Source organism: Carcharodon carcharias, chromosome X (genome assembly GCF_017639515.1).
Source record: "Carcharodon carcharias isolate sCarCar2 chromosome X, sCarCar2.pri, whole genome shotgun sequence".
In the NCBI taxonomy this organism is placed as follows: domain Eukaryota; kingdom Metazoa; phylum Chordata; class Chondrichthyes; order Lamniformes; family Lamnidae; genus Carcharodon; species Carcharodon carcharias.
The window spans coordinates 7211964-7236347 of record NC_054507.1 but is presented as its reverse complement, the minus strand read 5'-3'; the positions used below and the strand labels follow the sequence as shown (position 1 = coordinate 7236347).

General features: G+C 42.9%; 2 protein-coding genes across 4 annotated transcripts in view; one reads left to right on the top strand and one right to left on the bottom strand.

Annotated features, from left to right (window-relative positions):
• LOC121273201 (insulin-like growth factor-binding protein 5) overlaps positions 1-24384 on the bottom strand; it is a 633250-nt gene that overhangs the window by 472894 nt on the left and 135972 nt on the right. The window lies entirely within an intron of this gene.
• smarcc2 (SWI/SNF related, matrix associated, actin dependent regulator of chromatin, subfamily c, member 2) overlaps positions 1-24384 on the top strand; it is a 129127-nt gene that overhangs the window by 10331 nt on the left and 94412 nt on the right. For all 3 annotated transcript variants that reach the window (XM_041180193.1, XM_041180192.1, XM_041180191.1), the window contains exons 4-5: positions 8745-8814; positions 18831-18906. In XM_041180193.1, coding sequence (XP_041036127.1) covers positions 8745-8814; positions 18831-18906 — 146 coding nt within the window. The remainder of the gene's footprint in view (positions 1-8744; positions 8815-18830; positions 18907-24384) is intronic.

Sequence of the window (24384 nt, the reverse complement as noted above, 5' to 3'; positions counted from 1 at the left end):
GAGAGGAAAAATAGGGAGATTACTTATTACTTGGAAGGTGCGTTTTTTCATGGGGTAGAGGAACAAAGAGATCTTGGAGTGCAAATACACCAATCACCAGAGATTGCACCACAGGTTAACAAGGCCATAAAAATATAAACCACGCACTAGGTTTTATTTCTACAGGGATAGATTTGAAAATTAGGGAAGTCATGCTAAATCTGTATCGAACCTTGAGCACGGTGTGCAGTTCTGGTCACCGTATTATAAAAGGATATAGAGGCACTGGAGAGGGTGCAGAGAAAATTTACAAGGATGATCTGAAAAATGTGTAAGTTTTCATATCAGGAAAGGATTGACAGGCTGGGTCTCTTTTCTCTTGAAAACAGAAGGCTGAGGGGCGACCTAACAGAGGTCTTTAAAATTCTGAAAGGTTTTGATCGAGTTGATACAGAGAGAATGTTTCCTCTTGTGGGGAAGAGCAGAACTAGAGGTCATCAATATAAGATAGTCACCAAGAAACCCAATAGGGAATTCAGAGGAAACTTCGTCACCCAGAGAGTGGTGAGAATGTGGAACTCACTACCACAGGGAGTGGCTGAAGTGAATAGTGTAGATGTATTTAAGGGAAAACTAGACAAGTATATGCGGGAGAAGGGAATAGAGAGTGGCAATGATAGATTTAGATGAGGAAAGATGGGAGGAGGCTCAAGTGGAGCATAAACACCTGCATGGGCTGGATGGGCTGAATGGCCTGTTTCTGTGCTGTATATCCTCTGTAATCCTATGTTGGGGGCATGGTGAATTGAGCCGTGTCTGAAGCTAATGGTGCAGTTAGTACAATATGGCATTTGAAGATGCATTCGCTAACCTTGACTGCTCATGGGAGTCATTGAACTTCAAGCTGTTAGGGCTTGACTCTTGGTATTGAACTCTACAGAGCTCCCATTGCCTTTTGACTATGTGCAGAGAGCCTCCTTCCCCCTTATGGATACCTGATTTCTCTATTCCCTTACACCACCTCCACAAAACCTCTAGTGTAGTGTCCAAAATGCATGAAGCCTGTTCCCTCCCATGTTGTGCCATTCCTCACTGTTTCTCAGGATATTCACTTGCTGCATGACTCTCAGCACCTCTCCAGCCACCATATACACCCCCCCCCCACCCCCCCCACCTCCAATTTAAGAGGTGCAGGCTAGTTTTAAGTGTTGTTAGGAAGTTATAATTCTGGGCCCCCTGTTGGTGTGTGGAGCCAATGAACATGGTTAACGCTGGCTGCATGCAGAAACCTTTCTAATGCCGGCATTTCAATCAGTGAATGTGAGTTAATTAAGCATTGCGGTCCCTACACCGTTTTCAGGGCTATCCAATTTAGCTCCCAAGCATTTTGTAGCTTCAGTATGAAAGAATTACTTGAATAAAGATATATTATTTATACATACACTTAAGTATAAATGACAAGTCATTTGCCATTTGTTCTCAAATCATTCAGAAAAATACCAAAGAAATACAAACCCTGGTGCACCATGGGACATGAAACTGACAATTGCACAGAAATAACCCTCCTGATTGATGCATGTTGAGAAATACTGCACATTCTCAGATTGGTGTATCTATAAAGTCTTAGCTCTGAGGAAAATAGCTACTCTGAGGCAAAATGCTGTTTGATCTATGTGAAAAATCATTTGTCAATGTCGCTATGTTTACAAGCCTTATTTGTGTTCCACTGACAGGCAAGCCAAGTTGGGAAATGGCAGACAGATGGGTTTGTAAAACTGACTTGATCAGTCGCTTGGTTCAGCTTCTCAAAGAAATTTGAATTTGACCTGATTGTTAAAGTCAAATCAGACTTAATAACTTTATATATCAACCAATTGGATGGAAAAGTATAAACAGCTGAACTACCTGGAAACTCCTTGTGATAAGCCAGCTCAGTCTACACTCTTCAGTTACAGACTGGGGGCAAGCAGGTTAGAGAGCAACATTGCTGGCCTGTCTCACTCTACTCTGCAGTCATTCACTACATGACTTAGCAGTATTTCCTACATTACAACAGTATCTACACAAAATTTTAATTGGCTGTTACCTCTTCAAAAAAAACTCCAGCAAGTTAGTCAAACACGATTTTCCTTTAAATCCATGCTGGCTTCCCTTAATTAATCCTCATTTATCGTTTCTAGAAGTGTCCCCACCACTAAAGTTAAACTGACTGGCCTGCAGTTGCCGAGCTTATCTTTATCCCCTTTTTTGAACAAGGCTGTAATGTTTGCATTCTCCAGTCCTCTGGGGGCACCCCTGAGCCTAAGGAAGCCTGAAAAATATGGCCAGTGCCTCTGCATTTTCCACTTTCACTTCCCTCAGTATCCTTGGATGTGCCTCATCCAGCCCCAGTGCCTTATCAACTTTAAGTACAGACAAGCTTTCCAATATCTCCTCCTTCTCAATTTTAAAGCCATCTAGTGTCTGAATTACCTCATCTTTTACCATGGCCTGGTTAGCATCATCTTCCTTCATAAAGACAGGTGCAAAGTATTCATTTAGTATCTTAGCTATGTCCTCTGCCCCCATGTGGTAAATCCCTTCTTTGGTCCCTAATAGGCCCTAGTCCTCTTACCACCCTTTGGGATTCCCTTTTATGCTCGCTTCTGGTCCCTTTTCATGCTCCCTCTTTGCTTCTCTTATTTGCTTCTTCATCTCCCCACTGAACCTTCTATATTCAGCCTGGTTCTCAATTATAGTTTCTACCTGACACCTGTCATAAGCACACGTTTTCTTCTTTATAATAATTTCTATCTCCTTTGTTGTCCAGGAAGCTCTGGATTTATTTGCTCTACCTTTCCCTTTAGAGACAATATACCTTGACTGTGCCAGAACCATCTCTTCTTTGAAGGTCCATAGAGCAGCTATTGTTTTTCCTGCTAACCTTTGACTCCAATTTATTCGGCCCCGTCTGTTCTTACCCCATTGAAGTTGACTTTCCCCCAGTTAAATTTTCTTACTCTGGACTGTTCTTTGTCCATTTCCACAATCAGCCTAAAACGTATAATACAATGATCACTGTCCCCTAAATGTTCAGCTAATGATACTTGATCCACTTGGCCCACCTCATTCCCAGGAACCAGGTCTAGCAGTACCTCCTTCCTTACTGGACTGAAAACACACTGCCGAAGAAAATTTTCCTGAACGCACTGTAGGAACTCTTGCCCCTCTCTGCCCTTTACACTACTACTAGCTCAGTCTATATTTGGATAACTAAAGTCCCCCATTGTAAGTACTCTATAATTTTTGCAGCTTTCTGTAATTTCTTTGCAAGTTTGCTTTTCTACATCCTTCCCAATAGCTGGCGGTCTATAGACCACACCGAGCAATGTAATTGCACCTTTTTTGTTCCTGAGCTCTAACCAAATAGATTCTGTCCTTCATCCCTCTGGCATATCCTCTTTCTCCAGCACAGCAATGCTCTCCTTAATCAATACTGTCCCCCTCATCCTTTTCTTCCTTTCCTGTCTTTCCTGAACACCCTGTATCCAGAGATATTTAACACCCAGCCCTGCCCTTCTTTGAGCCAGCTCTCTGTTATAGCCACAACATCATATTTCCACATGGTAATCTGTGCCTGTTACTCACCGCTCGTATTTACCATGCTCTGGATAAATGCACAGTAATATTTAGACACTATTACTTTCTCCTTTATTCTGACCCCACCTATTAACTTATTCTTCCATATTCCAGTGCTACCTATCTCTCCCAATATTCTGTGTCCCTTGGTAACTCTCCTTGATATTATCTCCTGGTTCCCACACCCCTGCCAAGTTAGTTTAAATCCACCTCAACAGCACTAGCAAAACGCCCCGCAAGGAACTCTGTCCCGACTCTGTTCAGGCGCAACCAGTCTGGCCTGTATGGGTCCCACCTCCCCATGAGCTGGTCCTGATATCCCAAGAATCTATATCCCTCCCTCCTGCACCATCTTTCCAGCCATGCATTCATCTGTCTTATCCTCCTATTTCTGTTGTCACTTGCTTGTGGCACTGGGAGGATTCTGGAGATTGCTGCTTTTGTGGTCTTGCTTGCCAATTTTCTACCTAGCTCCCTAAATTCAGACTGCAGGACCACATCCCTCTTTATACCTATGTCATTGGTACTAATGTGGACCATGACTGCTGGCTGTTCAGCCTCCCCCACAGGGTGCTCACAGCCACTGAGTAACATCCACTCCACTTAATGCACAATGTCAGAAAGGCCCCGATTTTAGTTGTGCTGCCTACATGTTCTGTGGTGAGGTGGTATACCTAATGAGCTGGATGATGCTTAAATGGTGCCTATCCCTGCTTTATCCCTCCTTCTCCAAGGTAATGGGTACAAAATGGTATGCCTATAGGGAAGCCTCAGAAGCCCTGACTGTGTGCTCTGACAACCTTCCAGTGGGCTGGTGCCATGAGAAGCAGATGCAGGTATTTGCAGTCCAAAAAGTCACTCTTTTAAAAATGTTTCTGAGCTGTAGAAAGCAATATTTAAACTGTTCAGACTGACAACTCATCACTGCCATCTTGAGGGCATGTATCTCAGTCTAGCTTATCCAGAGTGCATGAACAGTGCAGACCCAGGTAGGTGTCTGCTCCGTCACAGGCTCTCACTCTGACAGAAGCAAATGAGGTTAGTGGGAACTAGGTGGACAGATTATAGGAAGGCTCAAAAACTGCAAGGGAGTTTGGGGGAGGTGTTTAAATGGTGCAAGACAGGCAAAAATTACATCTAGCTGACCCTGCTGGCAAGAAGAATTTTCCTGCCATTATATATGAAAAAATGCCACCCTTTGCATTCACTTGAAAAGCTTTGAAAGTCCCTTTTGTTTTCAATTGGAATGACCTCAAATTGGATGGGAAAAGACACTGGCTCTTCCTTTTATCTTGCTGTTTCTGATTGTGCTCTTGGAGCTAAGTATTTGAACTGTTGACACTGTGAAACCTTTTGTGAAAAGAATCATTCTGCAGCTTGCTTTCAAACAATTTGGAAACATTCTAAAAGAAATTCAAAAACCATTTCCCGCCATTGGGGTTGATGTGCTTTTGCTGTTTCGAATCTGCCTGCTACTTGCCCTGACAAAATCTGACTGATGTATGCTGGGGAATTCTGTACACGCAAAAACTGCAGCGTCGTTCTGACATTGAGTGATGGCACGGGGTCAAAATATCAGCTTGGAGCCCAGGCTTTTGGAGAGGCAGGGGTCCTTTTTATAAAACCACTAGCAAGGCTACAGAAACACACAAGTTAATAAGTTTAATCATGTTATTGTGACTATGCAGTTTTTTATGTTTTATTGTCTTAGGAAGCTTATTTCTGGGCATTAGAGATTTCGGAGTATGGGGACTAGTTGGTTGAAGAGCCAACTGCCAGTGTAAGTCAAAGGTGGGGGATGAGCAAGCAGCCAAAGTCAGAGAAATGGAGAGTTCATGGAAAACTTGTAGGGTTTTATGAGGTTACAGAGATAGGGAGGGGCAACACCGTGAATGTTAAGAATTTCAAACTGCGTTGTTAGAGGACCTGGAGGTGAGTAGGTCAGCAAACGTGGGTGACCAGGACTTAATGGAAGGTAGGATATGGGGAGTACAGTTTTTGATGGACTGGAGTTTGTGGAGGGTGGCGAATGGAGGCTGCTGAGGAGAGTGTTGGAATGGCTAAATCTGGAGGTAAGAAATATCAATGAGGATTTCAGCAGCAGCTGGGCTGAAGTCGGACTGGAGTAGGTGGTGTTAAGGAGGTAATGAGTCTTTTTGGTGAGGAGGATATGGGGTCAGAAGTCAACTTAAGAGCAGTAAGGTTACGAACAGTCAAAAACAACTTGAACCATTGGTCGGGCCAAGGAATGCAGCGGGTGGCGAGGGTACGCTGGTTGTGATGGGCTGAAAACAAGTCTTTCCAATGTTTAACTGGAAGAAATTGCTGCTCACTCTGACTGGATATTGGACCGATGACCTGACAACACCAGGAAAATGGAGGAATTGAGAAATGTGGTGGAAAGGAAGAGGCTGGGTATTGCCTGTACATCTGGAAGCTGACCCCCATGCCTGCAGTTGATGATGCCATGGGACAACACGTGGAAGAGGAACAGGAACGGGCCAAGGGCAGAGCCTTGGGGAACTTGGAAAGTAATGGAAGAAATTCTCCGGTTACAATCAGGTAGATAAGAGTGGAACCGAGCGAGGGCAGTCTCAATGAGCTTGACAACAGAGGAGAGGCTTTAGAAGAAAATGCTGTGGTCAGCCATGCTAAAGGCTGCAGAGAGGGCGAGGATGATGAGTTCAGTCTGGCCATAGTCACAGACCATGTCATTTGTAACTTTCTTTTAGGGTCATTTCAGTGCTGAAGAGCTGGGGAGAAACCTGATTGTAGGAATTTACACAGTGGCTGTGAGAGAGGTTTGTCAGGACAGAAGGTTGAGTTTGTTTTTGTGGAAGAGGTGATAGCAGTTTCAAAAGGGAGGGAGACACCTCCCTTTTACTTGAGTCAAAGGAACCATTGACTCATTTACATTGCCAACTGGTGAAGATGGTGGTCAGGAATTTAGCGACAATGGGATTATTGGAGTAGGAGGCAATCAAAAATAATTCTTTGGCTGTAAGTGCTTTCGGGTATCCTACATGTATGAAAGGTGCTATATAAATGCAAGTTTTTTTTGGATGCGTGTGATTGAGAACTGTTAGAGAAAAGTCACAAAATGTATGGAAAGGCGCATGCAGCATTCGAAGCCTTTAGCATTTTAGTGAATCCCTGTGGTCTTGTGTAGTTGGTTGGAGGATATGGCAAGTGTTGGCGCTGTGTTCAGTTTTGAGGCCAAAACGGTGGGGAGACTTGGGGGACTTGCATTCCAGCACCACCGGTGATGTGACAACTGAGAGGAGCAGGCATTAGGGTTAAGTATTTAAAGTATTGGAAACAGGTGTTATTGTTACATGTTACATTGATGTATTACCAATCCAACAACAATTTGCATTTACCTAGCGCTTTTAGTAAAACATCCCAAGGTGCTTTACATTGTGGCATTGGGAAATAGTCATGGGGCTGGCAACTTTGCTTGGCGGGAATAGGGATGGGTGGTGAAATCTTATGTCTTGCTGCACTGTTTTCTTTTCAAACAGATCTCTGTTAACGTTGAATTTAATATTTTGTGTTTGTCAACAAAGTGTATGGGAATTGTGTGCAGGAAGTAAGCATGGCAATTGCAGGAAGTGAGCACATGACTTTTAATATATTTCAGACAGATATTAACAGATTCCAGATATCTTGCATCTCGTGTGTGATGGTCTCGATCTGCCATTGTATTTCAAAGTGCTTAAGCAGCCTTACAAATCAGGGAGAAAGCCAGCTTGTAACCTGGAGCTTGGCATTTACAAGCACTCCTAGGTAATCTTGATTGATGAGTAACTGCACTTACCTGTACTTGCAGATTTAGAGCAGTGGACTAGAAGGAAATGTTTATCATTTAAACATTACAGTCATCCTCTGAGCCCAACTCACTTATGACCAACACTATGAAAGATTTATTGTCGTTTGATCATACAGGATTGGAATATTGCTGAAAGAAAGAGACCTTTTTTCTCACAGCTTTTGTCTTCTACTCATCAGGGCAAGTCGCAAGAAAATGCCAATGTCAGAGGGAAAACAGTCACCATCAACTTGTGCATTCTCCATGGCAACGGCTCTACCAAATCAGAGTCCACTTGCCAACCAATCAGCACATGTTGTTTTCCCTCACATTGGCATTTTCTTGCGAATTGTCCTGATGAGTGCAACATGAAAAGCCTTGCCAAAAAAATGCCTCTTTTTCAGCAATACTAAAAATGTATTGGTTACATAGAAGCTTTGAGACAGTGACACTTCAGTTGCTATTCATGGGAACTTTGCATTAAACAAAGGCAAACCTGACTGAACCTGAGGATACGCTCAGAGAAAATCAGTTTGAATTGACTCTAACTTAGAGGAAGCATGGCAATGCAAATAACCACGTGGATGGCACATTCTGAGCTTCCCCGGCACATCTCAATTAAGTTCTGATGCTAGACTGTCACGTGGAGCAATTTGCTCACGTTTGCTGAGCATTACTGTCTAAGTTGAATCACTGCAGACATTGGCAGATCTGCCCTTGCAGCTAGTGTTAGGCTCTCCTGCAGTGCCTCACCACTCCTTACTTTGCATGATTTTGTGAGAGATACTTGAGAAGTGATTGAATCCAGAAGATTGGAGTGGAACCTTAACAATCCACTCACATTTTTGGTCCTGTTAAATTAATTTGCTCTCTGGCTCCTGCGATAAATTCATAATGCAACAGTTTTACTATTCACAGCTCACCATTACATATCTAAGAGCTGGCGTTGGTAATGTTATCCTCTCTACCCGGTGTCTGATAATTGTGGATGTAGTTTGCATTTATGTATAAAAATTGTGTTACAAATCAATCATGTTTATGTCAGGAATGTATATATATCCCCTTTTGTGGGATTGCACTGTAATTATGAGCTTGTTGTCCAATTTATGCAGTTAGCTTTGCTCATCAGAACTAACTGATGTCCATAGCCATGCACATTTCTACCACAATGCTACTAACTCTGACAGACCATCCATCTCTTCAGTTTTACACATGTAATACAGAAAAGCACTAAATATGTGTTCTTTTCCCAGTAAAACATACCCACTGTTTTTGGACAGGATAAATTAAATGTCAATCATTGTGTCTGTGTCCCTAACATGTACCAATTCTCTTCCAGAAGAGTGGGTGCGGCCAATAATGAAGCGGGAGAAGCAGGTCCTCCTACACTGGGGTTATTGTCCTGACAGGTAAGTATCTAGCTTTCGTATGTGTTAGATTAAAATGGCCATATATGTGTAACGGTATGGACTGGAGGATACCCTGGTTGAGTGTCAGCTCAGCTAGAGTCATAACGACACAGAAGGAGGTCATTCAGCGCATCAATTCCATACTGGCTCTCTGTAAAGCAATCCAGTCAGTCCCATCCTTCAGCTCTATCCCGTAGCCCTGCAAGTTCAGTTCCCTCAAGTGCCCATCCAGTTTCCTTTTGAAATCATTCATCGTCTCCAATCCCACCTCGTTGGCAGTGAATTCCAGGTCATAACCATTCTGTGTGCAAAGAAAAAGTGCTTCTTCACATCCTCCTGCATCTCTTGTCCAAAACCTTAAATTGGTGTCCCCTAGCCCTTGTGCCATCAGCTAATGGGGGAAAAAAATGAAAGCAACATCAAATTTTGTCCACCCCTCCTCCAATTTTTCTCCAGGTTGCTGGCAGCACTGTCCTGGAAATCGGTCTTCAATTCCTGGAGACTCCAGGGCAATCCTGAAGAGTTGGCAACCCAACCGACAGCCATCAGAGAGAAACCAGCTTTGCAAAGCATCACACATTAGACTGTTGCAATTATAAACCAAGGATCAAAAGGAGCTTGGAGGAAGGCGGTTGGTAGGATTCCCAGCTGACAATGGGTCCCAGCTCCAAATCAAGAGTTCAGCTCCTAACGTTCCAATCAGTACTGAGGAACTGCTGCACTGTTAGAGGGTGTGTCCCTGTTCAATCCAGATCCTATCTGCTTATTCCATTGGATGTTAATAGCTGTAATGAGACAGTAGTAAAAGGTTCTTGCTCCGAAAGGATGAAATAAAATGGACTGAAGGGTCTTCTTCATTCAAAACAAAAGTAGCCGATAAAACACATTTTCTGATGAATGATAGGTTAAGCTAATAAATAGGAACTCGTAGCATCAGTTTTGGAATATCTGCAAACATTTCTCACATAGATCAGATCTGAATATTCAGTTAGATTTCTGGGCTGATTTTACACACCATACAAATATGGTGAGAATTTTCAGATACTTTTTTGGGAACTGATTCATGGGAAAGTGTTCTTCTGTGAACTTTATTGAATTACGTTGTATACATGTGCATAAGGCTTGTACCCTATTTGCCAGCTCAAAAAAACCTGAAGAAATTCCAGCCCCGGGGGCAAGAAATGTGGCAAGTTACTGCACGCGGAATGGGAGAAGGAGCACGGGAGCTGAAGCAAGGGAAACAGAACAGGAATCAAGGAGGGACACATCAGAGACTTGAGGGAGAGGAATGGGTGGGCAAGAACCTGAGAGAGTGGACTGGTGCTGGAAAGTCTATACTAGACAGTAGAGCATGCCTGGGCCAAGGACAGCTATGTCAACTACGTCCACCACGATGACTTGCGTAGAAGCTGAGCTCCTTTTCAACTCCCAAGCAATAACCTACATTTTGGAGTCCATATGTTTCTTTGGCAAAGTTGTTTTTATTATTGAGAAATCCGGGTGAGAGGCTGTGGGCCATGATTCAGGACACCGCCGGGGTTGAAAAGTGTAGGAAAGAAACCAAGGCGTGATGGGCTGAACTCCGGCTTGGCTTGAGAAGCCAGTATAGTGCAGGAGGAAGGGAAGACGCAGGGAAACAAGGAATTCCACAGGTTTCTTTCCTGGGAAAGAATGAATTAAAGACAGAGACACTGTGATGGCTCCTGATTTGATAAAACTGTGGATACAATGAGGATTTGGAAAGGAAATGCCTTTGAGTGGACATCCTAGTTAAATGGGATACTTCAGGACCTAGAGTCTTTTGCCATTGAACTGTTAAAAATTCTGGCTAGTTACACTTTTAGTTTAAGTGCCCAGATTTTCACAGCTTCTGGTAGCTATTCGGTAACTTGTAACAATTTTACATTAATGGATTGTTGTTGACAGAAAACACCCAATTTCTTACTGTTAATTGTACTGGGTCTCCAGTTCAACCTGAAAAGGGAGAGCTCGAATTCCTTGCTTTTTAGCTCCTGAACTTGTGGGTCTTTAGGTTTGACTTAAGGCAGTGACAAGCAGAAAAGTAAATGATGGAGATACATTTATATAGATCGCAGGCTTCTATTTGAGTACCAGAGCCCAGGGACCGCCTTATATAACATCTCTATATTACTAGTCAGATATAGGCACATGTTAAAACACTTTCCAAGGTGCAAGAAAAACAGTAGATCCTAAATGGATGCGGAATAGAGAGAGTCAAAGTATTTATGGGGGAGCCAAAAGCATTCTTGAAAAGTAGGTAATGTGGCGCGAGGCTATAGCTATATTTTAAAGTGAGAATAAGGATCTTAAAAGTCCATATGCTGGGCCATGGGGAACCAATGAGCCTGAGGAGAACTGAGCTAATAGAAATCTGTAATGTTGTGTGGGGAATGTTACAGGCTGTCTCATTCTGGATTAATTATAATTTATGGAGGTGGGGTGTTTGAGACGTTGTAACACCCTTATTCAAAAAGGGAGGGAGACAAAAAACAGCTGGCTTAACATCTGTCATTGGGAAAAGTTAGAATCTATTATAAAGGATGTAATAGAGCATTTAGAATTGCAGAGTCAGCATGGCTTCATGAAGGAGAAATCATGCCTGACAAATTTATTAGAATTATTTCAGGAGGTAACAAGCAGGATAGATAAAGGGGAACCAGTAGATGTAATATATTTGGATTTCCAAAAGGCGTTCGATAAGGTGCTGCATGTAAGGCTACTTAATAAGACAAGAGCCCGTGGCATTAGAATATATCAGCATGGGTAGAGGATTGGCTAACTAATAGAAGACAGAGAGCTGGGATAAGGGGGGCACTTTCAGGATGGCAACCTGTAACTAGTGGAGTGCTGCAGGGATCAGTGCTGGAGCCTCAATTATTTACAATTTATATTAATGACTTGGATGAGGGAAGTGAATGTACTATCGCCAAGTTTGCAGGTGACACAAAAATAGGTGGGAAGGCAAGTGGTGAGGGTGACACAAGGAGTCTGCAGAGGGATATAGACAGGTTAAGTGAGTGGGCAAAAAAGTGGTAGATGGAATATAATGTGGGAAAATGTGAGGTTATGCACTTTGGCAGGAAGAATAGAGGAGCTGAATATTTTTTAAATGGAGAAAGACTGCAGAAAACTGCAGCACGGAGGGATTTGGGAGTCCTTGTGCATGAATCACAAAAAGCTAACATACGTGTTCAACGGGTAATAGGGAAGGCAAATGGAATGTTGGCCTTTATTTCAAAGGGAATCGAGTATGAAAATAGGGAAGTCTTGCTAAAACTATACAAGGGACTAGTTAGACCATACCTAGAATACCATGCACAGCTTTTGTCCCCTTATCTAAGGAAAGATATACTGGCATTGGAAGCAGTCCAGAGAAGGTTCACTAGGTTGATCTAGGGTATGGGGGGATTTTCTTATGAGGAGAGGTTGAGTAGGTTGTGCCTGTACTCATTGGAGTTTAGAAGAGTGAGAGGTGACCTTTTTGAAACATATAAGATTCTTAGGTGGCTTGACAAGGTAGATGCTGAGAGGTTGTTTCCCCAGTGGGAGAGTCTAGGACCAGAGGGCATAATCTCAGAGTAAGGGGGTCGCCCATTTAAAACAGAGATGAGGAGGAATTGGTTCTCTCTCAGGGTAGTGAACCTGTGGAATCCTTTACCGCAGAGGGCTGTAGAGGCTGGGTCGTTATGTATATTCAAGGCTGAGATAGACAGTTTTTAATCAGTAAGGGACTCAAGGGTTATGGGGAAAAGACAGGAAAGTGGAGTTGAGGATTATCAGATCAGCCATGATCACATTGAATGGCGGAGCAGACTCGATGGGCTGAATGGCCTACTTCAGCTCCTACATCTTATGGTCAAGTCTTGAGTTGATGGAGGCATGGATTATGGTCCAGATGGCAGAGAGGCTGGAGACTGACAGTGTCATGGAGGTGGAAGAAAGTGGTAATGGTAATGTGTGAGAAGAAGTGCAAGTCGGGGCTGACCAGTACACCAAGGTTCCACATTACTCAACTAAGCCTGAGTTGGAGCTGGGTGAATTAAGGGAGTTAAGACTACATGTGCTGAAAAGTGAGGGGAAGGGACTGAGGATGGAGTCCTAAAATACATCAGTTGTGACTGTGCAGGCAGAGGGCAAGGTGCTGTTAGCAATAATCAACGAACATCCCCACTTCTGACCTTATGATGGAAGGAAGGTCATTCATGAAGCAGCTGAAGGTGGTTAGGCCCGGGACACTATCCTGAGGAACTCCTGCAGTGATGTCCTGGAGCTGAGATGACTGACCTCCAACAACCACAACCATCTTCCTTTGTGCTTGGTATGACTCCAACCAGCGGAGAGTTCCCCCCTACCCCCAATTCCTATTGACTTCAGTTTTGCTAGGGCTCCTTGATGCCACACTCGGTCACATGCTGCCTTGATGTCAAGGGCAGTCACTCTCACCTCGCCTCGGGAGTTCAGCTCTTTTGTCCATGTTTGAACCAAGGCTGTAATGAGGTCAGGAGCTGAGTGGCCCTGGCAGAACCCAAACTGGGCGTCAGTGAGCAGGTTATTGCTAAGCAAGTGCCGCTTGATAGCACTGTTGATGACACTTCCATTACTTTACTGACGATGGAGAGTAGACTGATGGGGCAGTAATTGGCCGAGTTGGATTTGTCCTGCTTTTTGTGTACAGAACATACCTGGGCAGTTTTCCACATAGCCGGGTAGATGCCAGTGTTGTAGCTGTACTGGAACAGCTTGGCTAGGGGTGCGGCAAGTTCTGGAGCACAAGTATTCAGTACTATTGCTGGAATATTGTCAGGGTCCACAGCCTTTGCAGTATCCAGTGCCTTCAGCCATTTCTTGATTTAACGTGGAGTGAATCGAATTGGCTGAAGACTGGCATCTGTGCTGCTGGGGACCTCCGAAGGAGGCCAAGATGGATCATCCACTCAGCACTTCTGGCTGAAGATTGTAGCAAATGCCTTATCTTTTGCACTGGTGTGCTAGGCTCCTGCATCATTGAGGATGGGGATATTTGTGGAGCCTCCTCCTCCAATGAGTTATTTAATTGTCCACCACCATTCACGACTGGATGTGGCAGGACTGCAGAGTTTAGATCTGATCCATTGGTTGTAGGATCGCTTAGCTCTGTCTATCACTTGCTGCTTATGCTGTTTAGCACTTAAGTAGTCCTGTGTTATACCAGGTTGACGCCTCATCTTTAGGTGTGCCTGGTGCTGCTCCTGGCATCCCCTCCTGCACCTTTCATTGAACCAGGGTTGATCCCCTGGCTTTATGGTAGAGTGGGGGATATGCCAAGTCATTAGGTTATGGATTGTGTTTGAGTACAATTCTGCTGCTGCTGATGGCCCACAGCACCTCATGGATGCCCAGCCTTGAGTTGCTAGATCTATTTGAAATCTAGCACGGTGGTTGTGCCACACAACATGATGGAGGGTATCCTCAATATGAAGGCAGGACTTCGTCTCCACAATGACTGTGTGGTGGTCACTCCTACTGATACTGTCATGGACAGATGTATCTGTGGCAGGCAGGTTGGTGAGGATGAGGTCAAGTATTTTTTCCCTCTTGTTGGTTCCCTCACCACCTGCCGCAGACCCAGTGTAGCAGCTATGTCCTTTAGGACTCAGCCAGCTCGGTCAGTAGTGGTGCTAGTCATGAGGACTCGAAACGTCAACTCTTTTCTTCTCCGCCGATGCTGCCAGAACTGCTGAGTTTTTCCAGGTAATTCTGTTTTTGTTTTGGATTTCCAGCATCCACAGTTTTTTGTTTTTATTCCTAGCCCATGTTTGACCTGATGCCCTGAGACTTCATGCAGTCCAGAGTCAATATTGAGGACTCCAAGGGCAACTCCTCCTGACTGTATACCACTGTGCTGCCTCCTCTGCTGGGCCTGTCCTGCCGGTGGGACAGGACATACCCAGGGATGGTGATGGTGGTGTCTGGGACATTGTCTGTAAGGTATGATTCTGTGAGGATGACTATGTCAGGCTGTTGCTTGATTAGTCTGTGAGACAGCTCTCCCAATTTTGGCACTCGCCCCCAGATGTTAGTAAGGAGGACTTTGCGGGGTCAATAGGGCTGCGATTACCATTGCTGTTTCTGGTGCCTAGGTCGATGCTGGGTGGTCCGTCCAGTTTCATTCCTTTTTTGTGACTTTGTAACAGTTTATTACAACTGAGTGGTTTGCTAGGACATTTCAAAGGGCATTTAAGAGTCAGTCACATTGCTGTGGGTCAGGAGTCACATGTAGGCCAGACCAGGTAAGGACGACAGATTTCCCTCCCTAAAGGGGCATGAGTGACCCAGAAGGGTTTTTACAACAATCGACAATGGTTTCATGGTCATCATTAGACTTTTAATTCCAGATTTTTATTGAATTCAAATCCCACCATCTGCCATGGTGGGATTCAAACCCGGGTTCGCAGAGCATTTCTCTAGGTCCCTGTGTCACTGGTCCAGCGACAATACCACTGTGCCATTGCCTCCCCCAGTAATGTAATCATTACTGTTACTAGCTTTTTATTCCAGATTTATTTAATTTATTGAACTTGAATTCCCCAGCAGCCATGAGATTTGAACTCATATCTGTGGATCATTGGTCCAGGCCTCTGGATTACTAACCTAGTAAAATAATAGCTATGCTATTGTACCTGCCAAAAAATAACTACAAACCACAATGCTCAAACTTAAACATCAAGCATAGAAATACTTAGCAGATATAAATACTTGTAAACAGGGTCGCCTAACAACTTTAATATTTAATGAATGGAGTTACATAATGCAAATAACAGAGGTTGTAAGACCAGCTCAACATAGCACCGTAATTTAACATGAACTGAATTACTGACTGTTAGATCAGTGCCTGAGACTTATACAACTTGGTGAGATTAATTTATGATTAACTCCTTAAGTTAACAGCATTAGATAGCTCGTCTGTTGGATAGAATGAAGCCCATATGCTGGTGGCTAGCAATGTTTCCAGAACTTATACAGCCCTCATCCTGCTGTTGAGTTGATCTTCCTCCCCTGGGACAACAGTACTAGTTCCTGGAACATTGAGTTGATGGACCATTTCAATGGCAGAGTTCTGGCTGAATCTTCCTTGCGCACAAGTGATGGTATCTAAGTAAGCTAGCTTTACTCTTGGCTTAAATAAAACAGAAAATGCTGGAAAAACTCAGCTGAAGCTCTGAGGAAGAGTCATACGAACTCAAAAGGTTAACTCTGTTTCTCTCTCCACAGATGCTGCCAGACCTACTGAGTTTTTCCAGCATTTTCTGTTTTTATTTCAGATTTCCAGCATCCGCAGTATTTTGCTTTTTTTGCCCATGGTTTCCTTGATCTCAGACAACTTGGACATTTAAGTGATACCCTTGTCTCTGCCGGTAACTGGTTACTATAGCCATACAATCTGATTTACATAACTTTTTATCCTCAGTCCTGAATATACTTTGTACTTGTAAAGGTTCCCTTTTACATCGTCATGGGAAAGCTTGCTACAGAGAAAAATCGAGAAAATTTGCAAAGTAAACAAAGAGTACCTAAAGAGAGTCAGACAATCTGTTACAAGGTGTGCCAAATGCTGTGTTATATCCCGTAAATTCAGAGAAACCCCTTTCCATTTAGTTGACCACCCTGAGTGATGTGTCAAAAAAGTTTGCCTCTTTTGGTGTCAATCACTTCTAACAGTCATGTAAAGAAAGATCCTTTTTAAGAAGGGAGTGAGGCAAAAGATGGGAAATTACAGGCCGATTAGCCTGACCTCGGTCATTGGTAAGATTTTAGAGTCCATTATTAAGGATGAGATTTCAGAATACTTGGAAGTGCATGGTAAAATAGGGCAAAGTCAAGGGGAGGTCATGCCTGACAAATTTGTTGGAATTCTTTGAGGAGGTAACGAATAGGTTAGACAAAGGAGAGCCAGCAGGCCTTTGACAAGGTGCCGCACAGGAGGCTGCTCAGTAAAATAAGAGCCCATGGTATTAGAGGCAAGGTACTAGCATGGATAGAAGATTGGCTGTCTGGCAGGAGGCAGAGAGTGGGGATAAGGGGGTACTTCTCAGGATGGCGGCCAGTGATTAGTGGAGTTCCGCAGAGGTCAGTGATGGGACCGCAACTTTTCACTTTATACATTAATGATCTGGATGAAGGAACTGAGGGCATCCTGGCTAAGTTTGCAGATGATACAAAGATAGGTGGAGGGACAGGTATTATTGAGAAGGCAGGGAGGCTGCAGAAGGATTTGGCCAGATTAGGAGAATGGGCAAAGAAGTGGCAGATGGAATACAACGTGGGCAAGTGTGAGGTCATGCACTTTGGTAGGAAGAATAGAGGCATAGACTATTTTCTAAATGGGGAGAGAATTCAGAAATCTGGAGTGCAAAGGGACTTGGGAGTCCTAGTCCAGGATTCTCTTAAGGTTAACTTGCAGGTTGAGTCAGTAGTTAGGAAGGCAAATGCAATGTTGGCATTTATTTCGAGAGGTCTAGAATATAAAAGCAGGGATGTGCTGCTGAGGCTTTATAAGGCTCTGGTCAGACCACATTTAGAATATTGTGAGCAATTTTGGGCCCCGTATCTCAGGAAGGATGATCTGGCCCTGGAGCGGGTCCAGAGGAGGTTCACGAGAATGATCCCAGGAATGAAAGGCTTAACATATGAAGAACGTTTGAGGACTCTGGGTCTATACTCAATGGAGTTTAGAAGGATGAGGGGGGGATCTGATTGAAACTTACAGAATACTGAAAGGCCTGGATAGAGTGGACGTGGGGAAGATGTTTCCATTAGTAGGAGAGACTAGGACCCGAGGGCACAGCCTCAGAGTAAAGGGAAGACCTTTTAGAACAGAGATGAGGAGAAAATTTAGCCAGAGAGTAGTGAATCTATGGATTTCATTGTCACAGAAGGCTGTGGAGGCCAGATCATTGAGTGTATTTAAGACCGAGATAGATAGGTTCTTGATTGGTAAGGGGATCAAAGGTTACGGAGAGAAGGCGGGAGAATGGGGTTGAGAAACTTATCAGCCATGATTGAATGGAGGAGCAGACTCAATGGGCCGAATGGCCTAATTTCTGCTCCTATGTCTTATGGTCTTATGATCCCTAAGTTAATGAGAGATTATTGCTTCGTGCCAAGTTCTACTTTTGCTCCCTTAAATTCTCCGTCTTTTAACAAACGCTCCTATCTTGGACCAGATAAGGTTTGACTATATCCTACTAATGAGCCTATCCTGAGTACAGTATTTGACATTGGTAAAGAATGTTTTATTTAAATAAGCATCTTTGTGATTTTAATTCATTTTGATTTCACAATATTAAGTTTGACCACTGATTTTACTTTCTTAGACACCTTTAAACTGGAACTCCATTTTGAGAACACATTTCAGGCAGTTTACAGGGCATTTCTCCAACAACAGCTGAACCCATAGATGATATTTCTCTGTTTGCCTTATCACCTGACCACTTCACCAGTGATGAGAGTATCCTTGTAAAGCAGCACCTCCGTGTAATATCTCACTTTGCTGTTGAAGTATCATTTATTTCTTCTAGAGGCTGCTAAACACTATTTCAAATACTCACCTCATCCAAACATGACATTTTAGAGAACACGAGCACATCTCAGTTAATCCCACGATGTCCCTTGTCTGCAAAATCTTACTTGAAATGCTGTTTCAATTATGAAATTAATCTTAAACAAGTTGTGCTATCAAAATATGTAAACTGGCCAAAACTTCGGGGCTGGTTTTCGTTCTTTACTGAAACTCATGTAACTTAGACAAGGAGCAGAAAATTGTTTTTTATATTTATCAGGAACGTTGTTCGGAGCAGCAGTCTAGATGCTGGAACTGAGAAGTTTTAATGTCTTGCTAACAATTTGTTAAGGAGTAATAATATTATTGCAAAGAATTTGTAAGTGATAATATTAGCACTGTGGCCAAGTATACTGTATTGTGGTGTTGAAATTCCATCTGTGTTATGTCCCTCTAGTTATGATACATGGATCCCAGCCAGTGAGATCGAAGCAGCAGTCGAAGACCCCCCACCTACTGAGCGACCCAGGAAGGTTTGCAGATTCATAATTCCTGATATATTAAAATGTTCACATTTATAACATTTCTTAAGTGAGAATTCAAAAGATTTGGCAGATACATTTCCTGTTCATGTATCTACATTGCTGTGTCTGAAAATATTGAACCATTTTGGATATTCAATAACAAATTACCTTGGAAACTGAGCATGGGTAAACTAGAATGAAAATCTGTTTATTTTGACGCTTAAGCCATATCCAAAACTTAGGCCTGTTTTATTTAATCAGCGTAAACTGCTGTTATAATAATACTGAGCTTTCTGAATACAGCATCCCCCACCCATGACCCTGAGTCACCAAGAGTCACTGCAGGCTCTTACCCACCCCTCTCAGGATCTCAAATCCCCGTCAACCTCTGCAACCCCATCTCCTGGTCTCAAGGTGATGGCGTTCCTATTGACATGGCTGGTGTTGTCTTTCTTGGAGGTAGATATCACGGAGCTGGTAGGTACCATAGAGATCTGCTTGGTGTGTTACTACAGTGCATCCTGCATTGACTGGAATCTTCCAAAATTTCCTAGATTCTGGAAAGGTCCCAACGGATTGGAAAACTCCAAATGTAGCACCTCTATTCAAGAAAGGAGGGAAATGGAAACCATAGGTCAGTTAGCCTAACGTCTGTCATTGGGGAAATGCTAGAATCCATTCTTAAGGAGGTAGTAGCAGGGCATTTAGAAAATCATAATACAATCAGGCAGAGTCAACATGGTGTTGTGAAAGAGAAAACGTGTTTGATAAATTTATTAGAGTTCTTTGAGGATGTAACAAGTAGGGTGGATAAAAGGGAACCAGCAGATGCAGTGTATTTGGATTTCCAAAAGGCATTCAGTGAGGTGCCACATAAGTGCTTACTGCACGAGATAAGAGCTCATGGTGTTGGAGATAATATATTAGCATGGATAGATTTGCCTAACTAACAAGAAACAGAAAGTCAGGATAAATGGATCATTTTCAAGTTGGCAAACTGTAACTAATGGAGTGCCTTGAGGATTAGTGCTGGGGCCTGAACTATTTACAATCGATATTAATGACTTGGATGAAGGGGCTGACTGTATTGTAACACATTTGCTGCTGATATAAAGATAAAAGAGGTAAAAAAAATTTTGGGGAGAATGCAAAGAGTCTGCACAGGGACATAGATAGGATAAGTGAATGGGCAAAAAATTGACAGATGCAGTATAATGTTGGAAAATGTGAGGCTGTCCACTTGGTAGGAAGAATAGAAAAGCAGACTATTATTTAAATGGAGAGAGACTGCAGAATGCTACAGTTCAGGGAGATTTGGGTGCCCTTGTACATGAATCACCAATAGTTAGCTCACAGGTACAGCAAGTGATTAGGAAGGCAAATGAAATGTTGACCTTTATTGCAAGGGGGATGGAGTTTAAAAGTAGGGAAGTCTTGCTACAACTATACAGAGTATTGGTGAGACCACACCTAGAGTACTGTGTACGGTTTTGGTTTCCTTACTTAAGGAGGGATAGACTTGCATTGAAAGCAGTTCAGAGAAGGTTCACTCAGCTGATTCCTGGGATGAAGGGGGTTGCCTTATGAGAAAAGGTTGAGCAGGTTGGGTCTATACTCATTGGAGTTTAGAAGAATGAGAGGTGATCTTATTGAAACATATAGAATTGAGGGGGCTTGGCAGGGTAGATGCTGAGACGATATTTGCCCTCATGGGGGAATTCAGAACTAGGGGGCACAATTTCAAAATAAGGGGTCTCCCATTTAAGACAGAGATGAGGAGGAATGTCTTCTCAGAGGGTTGTTAGTCTTTGGAATTCTCTTCCCCGGAGAGCAGTCCCCAGAGAGCAATGGAAGCTGGGTCATTGAACATATCCAAGGCTGAATTATATAGATTTTTGATTTACAAGCGAGTCGGGGGTTATGGGATTAGGTCAGAAAAAATTCAAGTTAAGGCTGCAATCAGATCAGCCACGATCTTATTGAATGTTGGAGCAGGATCGGAGGATCAAATGGTGTACTCCTGCTCCTATTTCTTTGATCTTATGAACACACTGCAACCAATGGGGTAACTTTGTTAGTACGAGATGGAATAAATATGATAGCAAGAAAGGGTCTTGGATCGGAAGATGTAGAATACATATGGGTGGAGGTAAGAAATAACAAGGGGAAGAAGACACTGGTGGGAGTAGTCTATAGGCCCCCTAATAGTAGCTATTCTGTAGGACAGAGAATAAATCAGGAGATAATGAGGGCATGTAAAACAGGCGGTACATTAACCATGGGTTGACTTTAATCTTCATGTAGATTGTGAAAATCAAATTGGCAGAGGTAGCCATGAGCAAGAATTCATAGAGTGTATCCGGGACAATTTCCTGGAACAATATGTTGTGAATCCAACCAGGGATCAGGCTATTTTGGATCTGGTAATGTGTAATGAGGCAGGTTTAATAAATGATCTCAGAGTAAAGGATCCCCTCGGAAACAGTGACCATAACATGGTAGAATTTAGCATTCAGTTTGAGTGAGAAACTTGGGTTGGAAACAACTGTGCTAAACTTAAATAAGGGTAATTACAAAGGAATGAAGGCAGAGGTGGCTGGAGTGGACTGGGAAAGGAGTTTAGCAGAAAAGACAGCTGATGAACAATGGCAGATGTTTAAGAAAATAGTTCATGACTCTCAACAAAGGTATTTCCCAATGAGGAAGAAGGATTCAAGGAAGGAGATAAACCAACCATGGTTAACCAGGAAAGTTAAGGACAGTATCAAATTGAAAGAAAAAACATACAATGTAGCAAAGATTAGTGGTAAGCCAGAGGATTGGGAAAGTTTTAAAAACCAACAAAAGATGACCAAAAAAAATAAAGAAGGAGAAAATAAACTTTGAGAGTAAACTGGCAAGTTATATAAAATGGACAGTAAGAGCTTCTTTAAATATATAAAAAGGAAGAGAGAGGCCAAAGTGAACATAGACCCCTTAGAGAATGAGGCTGGGGAAATAATAATGGGGAACCAGGAAATGGCAGAGAAGTTGAATAAATACTTTGCATCAGTCTTCACAGTAGAAGATACTAATAGCATTCCAAAAATACTAAATAATCATGAGGCAAAAGGGGGGGAAACTTATGGGGCTAAAGGCCGATAAGCCCCCAGACCTGATGGGTTGCATCCTAGGGTATTAAAGAAGTAGCTACAGAGATAGTGGATGCACTGGTAGTGATCTTCCAAGAATCCTTAGATTCTGGAAAAGTCCCAGAGGATTGGAGAATGGCCAATGTAACACCCTTATTCAGAAAGGAAGGGAACAAAAAACAGGTAACTATAGGCCAGTTAGCTTAACATCTGTCATTGGGAAAACGATGGAGTCTATTATAAAGAATGTAATAGCAGAGCATTTAGGAACACACAATCTAATCAAGCAGAATGAGCATGGCTTCATGAAGGGGAAATCATGCCTAACAAATTTATTAGAATTCTTTGAGAAAGTAACAAGCAGGATAGGTAAAGGGGAACCAGTAGATGTAATATATTTGGATTTCCAAAAAGCGTTTGATAAGGTACTGCACATAAGTCTACTTAATAAGATAAGAGCCCACGGTGTTGGGAATAATATATCAGCATGGGTAGAGGATTGGCTAACTAATAGAAGACAGAGAGTTGGGATAAGGGGGGCATTTTCAGGATGGCAACCTGTAACTAGTGGAGTGCCACAGGGATCAGTGTTGGGGCCTCAGTTATATATTAATGACTTGGACGAGGGAAGTGAATGTACTATCGCCAAGTTTGCAGCTGACACAAAAATAGGTGGGAAGGCAAGTGGTGAGGGTGACACAAAGAGTCTACAGAGGGATATAGACAGGTTAAGTGAGTGGGCAAAAACTTGGCAGGTGGAATATAATGTGGGAAAGTTTGACGTTAGGTGTTTTGGCAGGAGCAGAATATTATTTAAATGGAGAAGGACTACAAAAGCTGCAGCACAGAGGGATTTGGGAGTTCTCGTGCATGAATCCCATAAAGCTAACATACTAGTTCAGCAGGTAATAGGGAAGGCAAATGGAATGTTGGCCTTTATTTCAAAGGGAATGGAGTATAAAAATAGGGAAGTCTTGCTAAAACTATACAAGGCACTGGTTAGACCACACCTAGAATACTGTGAACAGTTTTGGTCCTCTTATCTAAGGAAAGATATACTGGCGTTGGAGGCAGTCCAGAGAAGGTTCACTAGGTTGATCCTGAGTATGGAGGGATTTTCTTTTGAGGAGAGGTTGAGTAGGTTGTGCCTGTACCCATTGGAGTTTAGAAGAATGAGAGGCGACCTTATAAAAACATATAAGATTCTTGGGAGGCTTGACAAGGTAGATGCTGAACGGTTGCTTCCCCTTGTGGGAGAGTCTAGGACCAGAGGGCATAACCTCAGAGTAAGGGGTCGCCCATTTAAGACAGAGCTGAGAAGGAATTTCTTCTCTCAGAGGATAGTGAATCTGTGGAATTCTTTATGGCAGAGGGCTGTAGAGGCTGGGTCTTTAACTATATTCAAGGCTGAGATAGACAGATTTTTAATCAGTAAGAGAATCAAAGGTTATGGGGAAAAGGCAGGAAAGTGAATTGAGGATTATCAGGTCAGCCATGACCTCATTGAATGGTGAAGCAGACTTGATGGGCTGAATGGCCTACTTCAGCTTCTACGTCTTAAGTCTTATAGTGTGCCAGGTGTGGGTATTAAATCCAGTAGCAGGGGTGTTGATAAAACAAAGTGCTCTGTCCTGGATGGTGTTGGACTTCTTGAGTGTTCCAGCCCTATAACTCTCAAAGACCTCTGCACTCTTCCGGATTGTAAGGTCAGCTGATAGAGGGCTTTAAGATTATGAAATGGTTTGATAGGGTAATCAGAGAAAATACTTCTACTTGTGGGCGAGTCCAGAACTCAGGGCTATCAATATAAGATAGTCATTAAGAAATCTAATAGGAAATTCAGGAGAAACGTCTTCACCCGGAGAGTGGTGAGAATGTGGAACTCAGTGCCACAGGAAGCAGTTGAAGCGAATAGTATAAATGTGTTTAAGGGAAAACTGGATAAACACATGAGGGAGAAAGGAATAAAAGGATAACTTGATCAGATTAGATAAAGAAGGATGGGAGGAGGTTCATGTGGAGCATAAGCTGCAACATGCACCTTTTGGGCCAGATGCTCTGTTTCTGTGCTGTGAATATGATATAGTGATATTCCATCACCCCACTTGGTAATGGTAAAACCTCTTCCTTATGGACTACTATCTTTTAGCTGGTGGGATGAAGAGGTAACACAATGCAGCAAAGGACTGTTTGTATTTTAATCAAGAAAAAGACAGGTTCCTTAGCTGCCCTCGCCCCCACCACCCCTCCCTCTGACAGTGGTATCTGAGTTTTCAGGAAGAATTCCAGCATTTTATCTGCTCTTAACCCCCGTGTAAATGTGTGGGCTGATTTTCAAGAGTTCCAAAGAGTCATA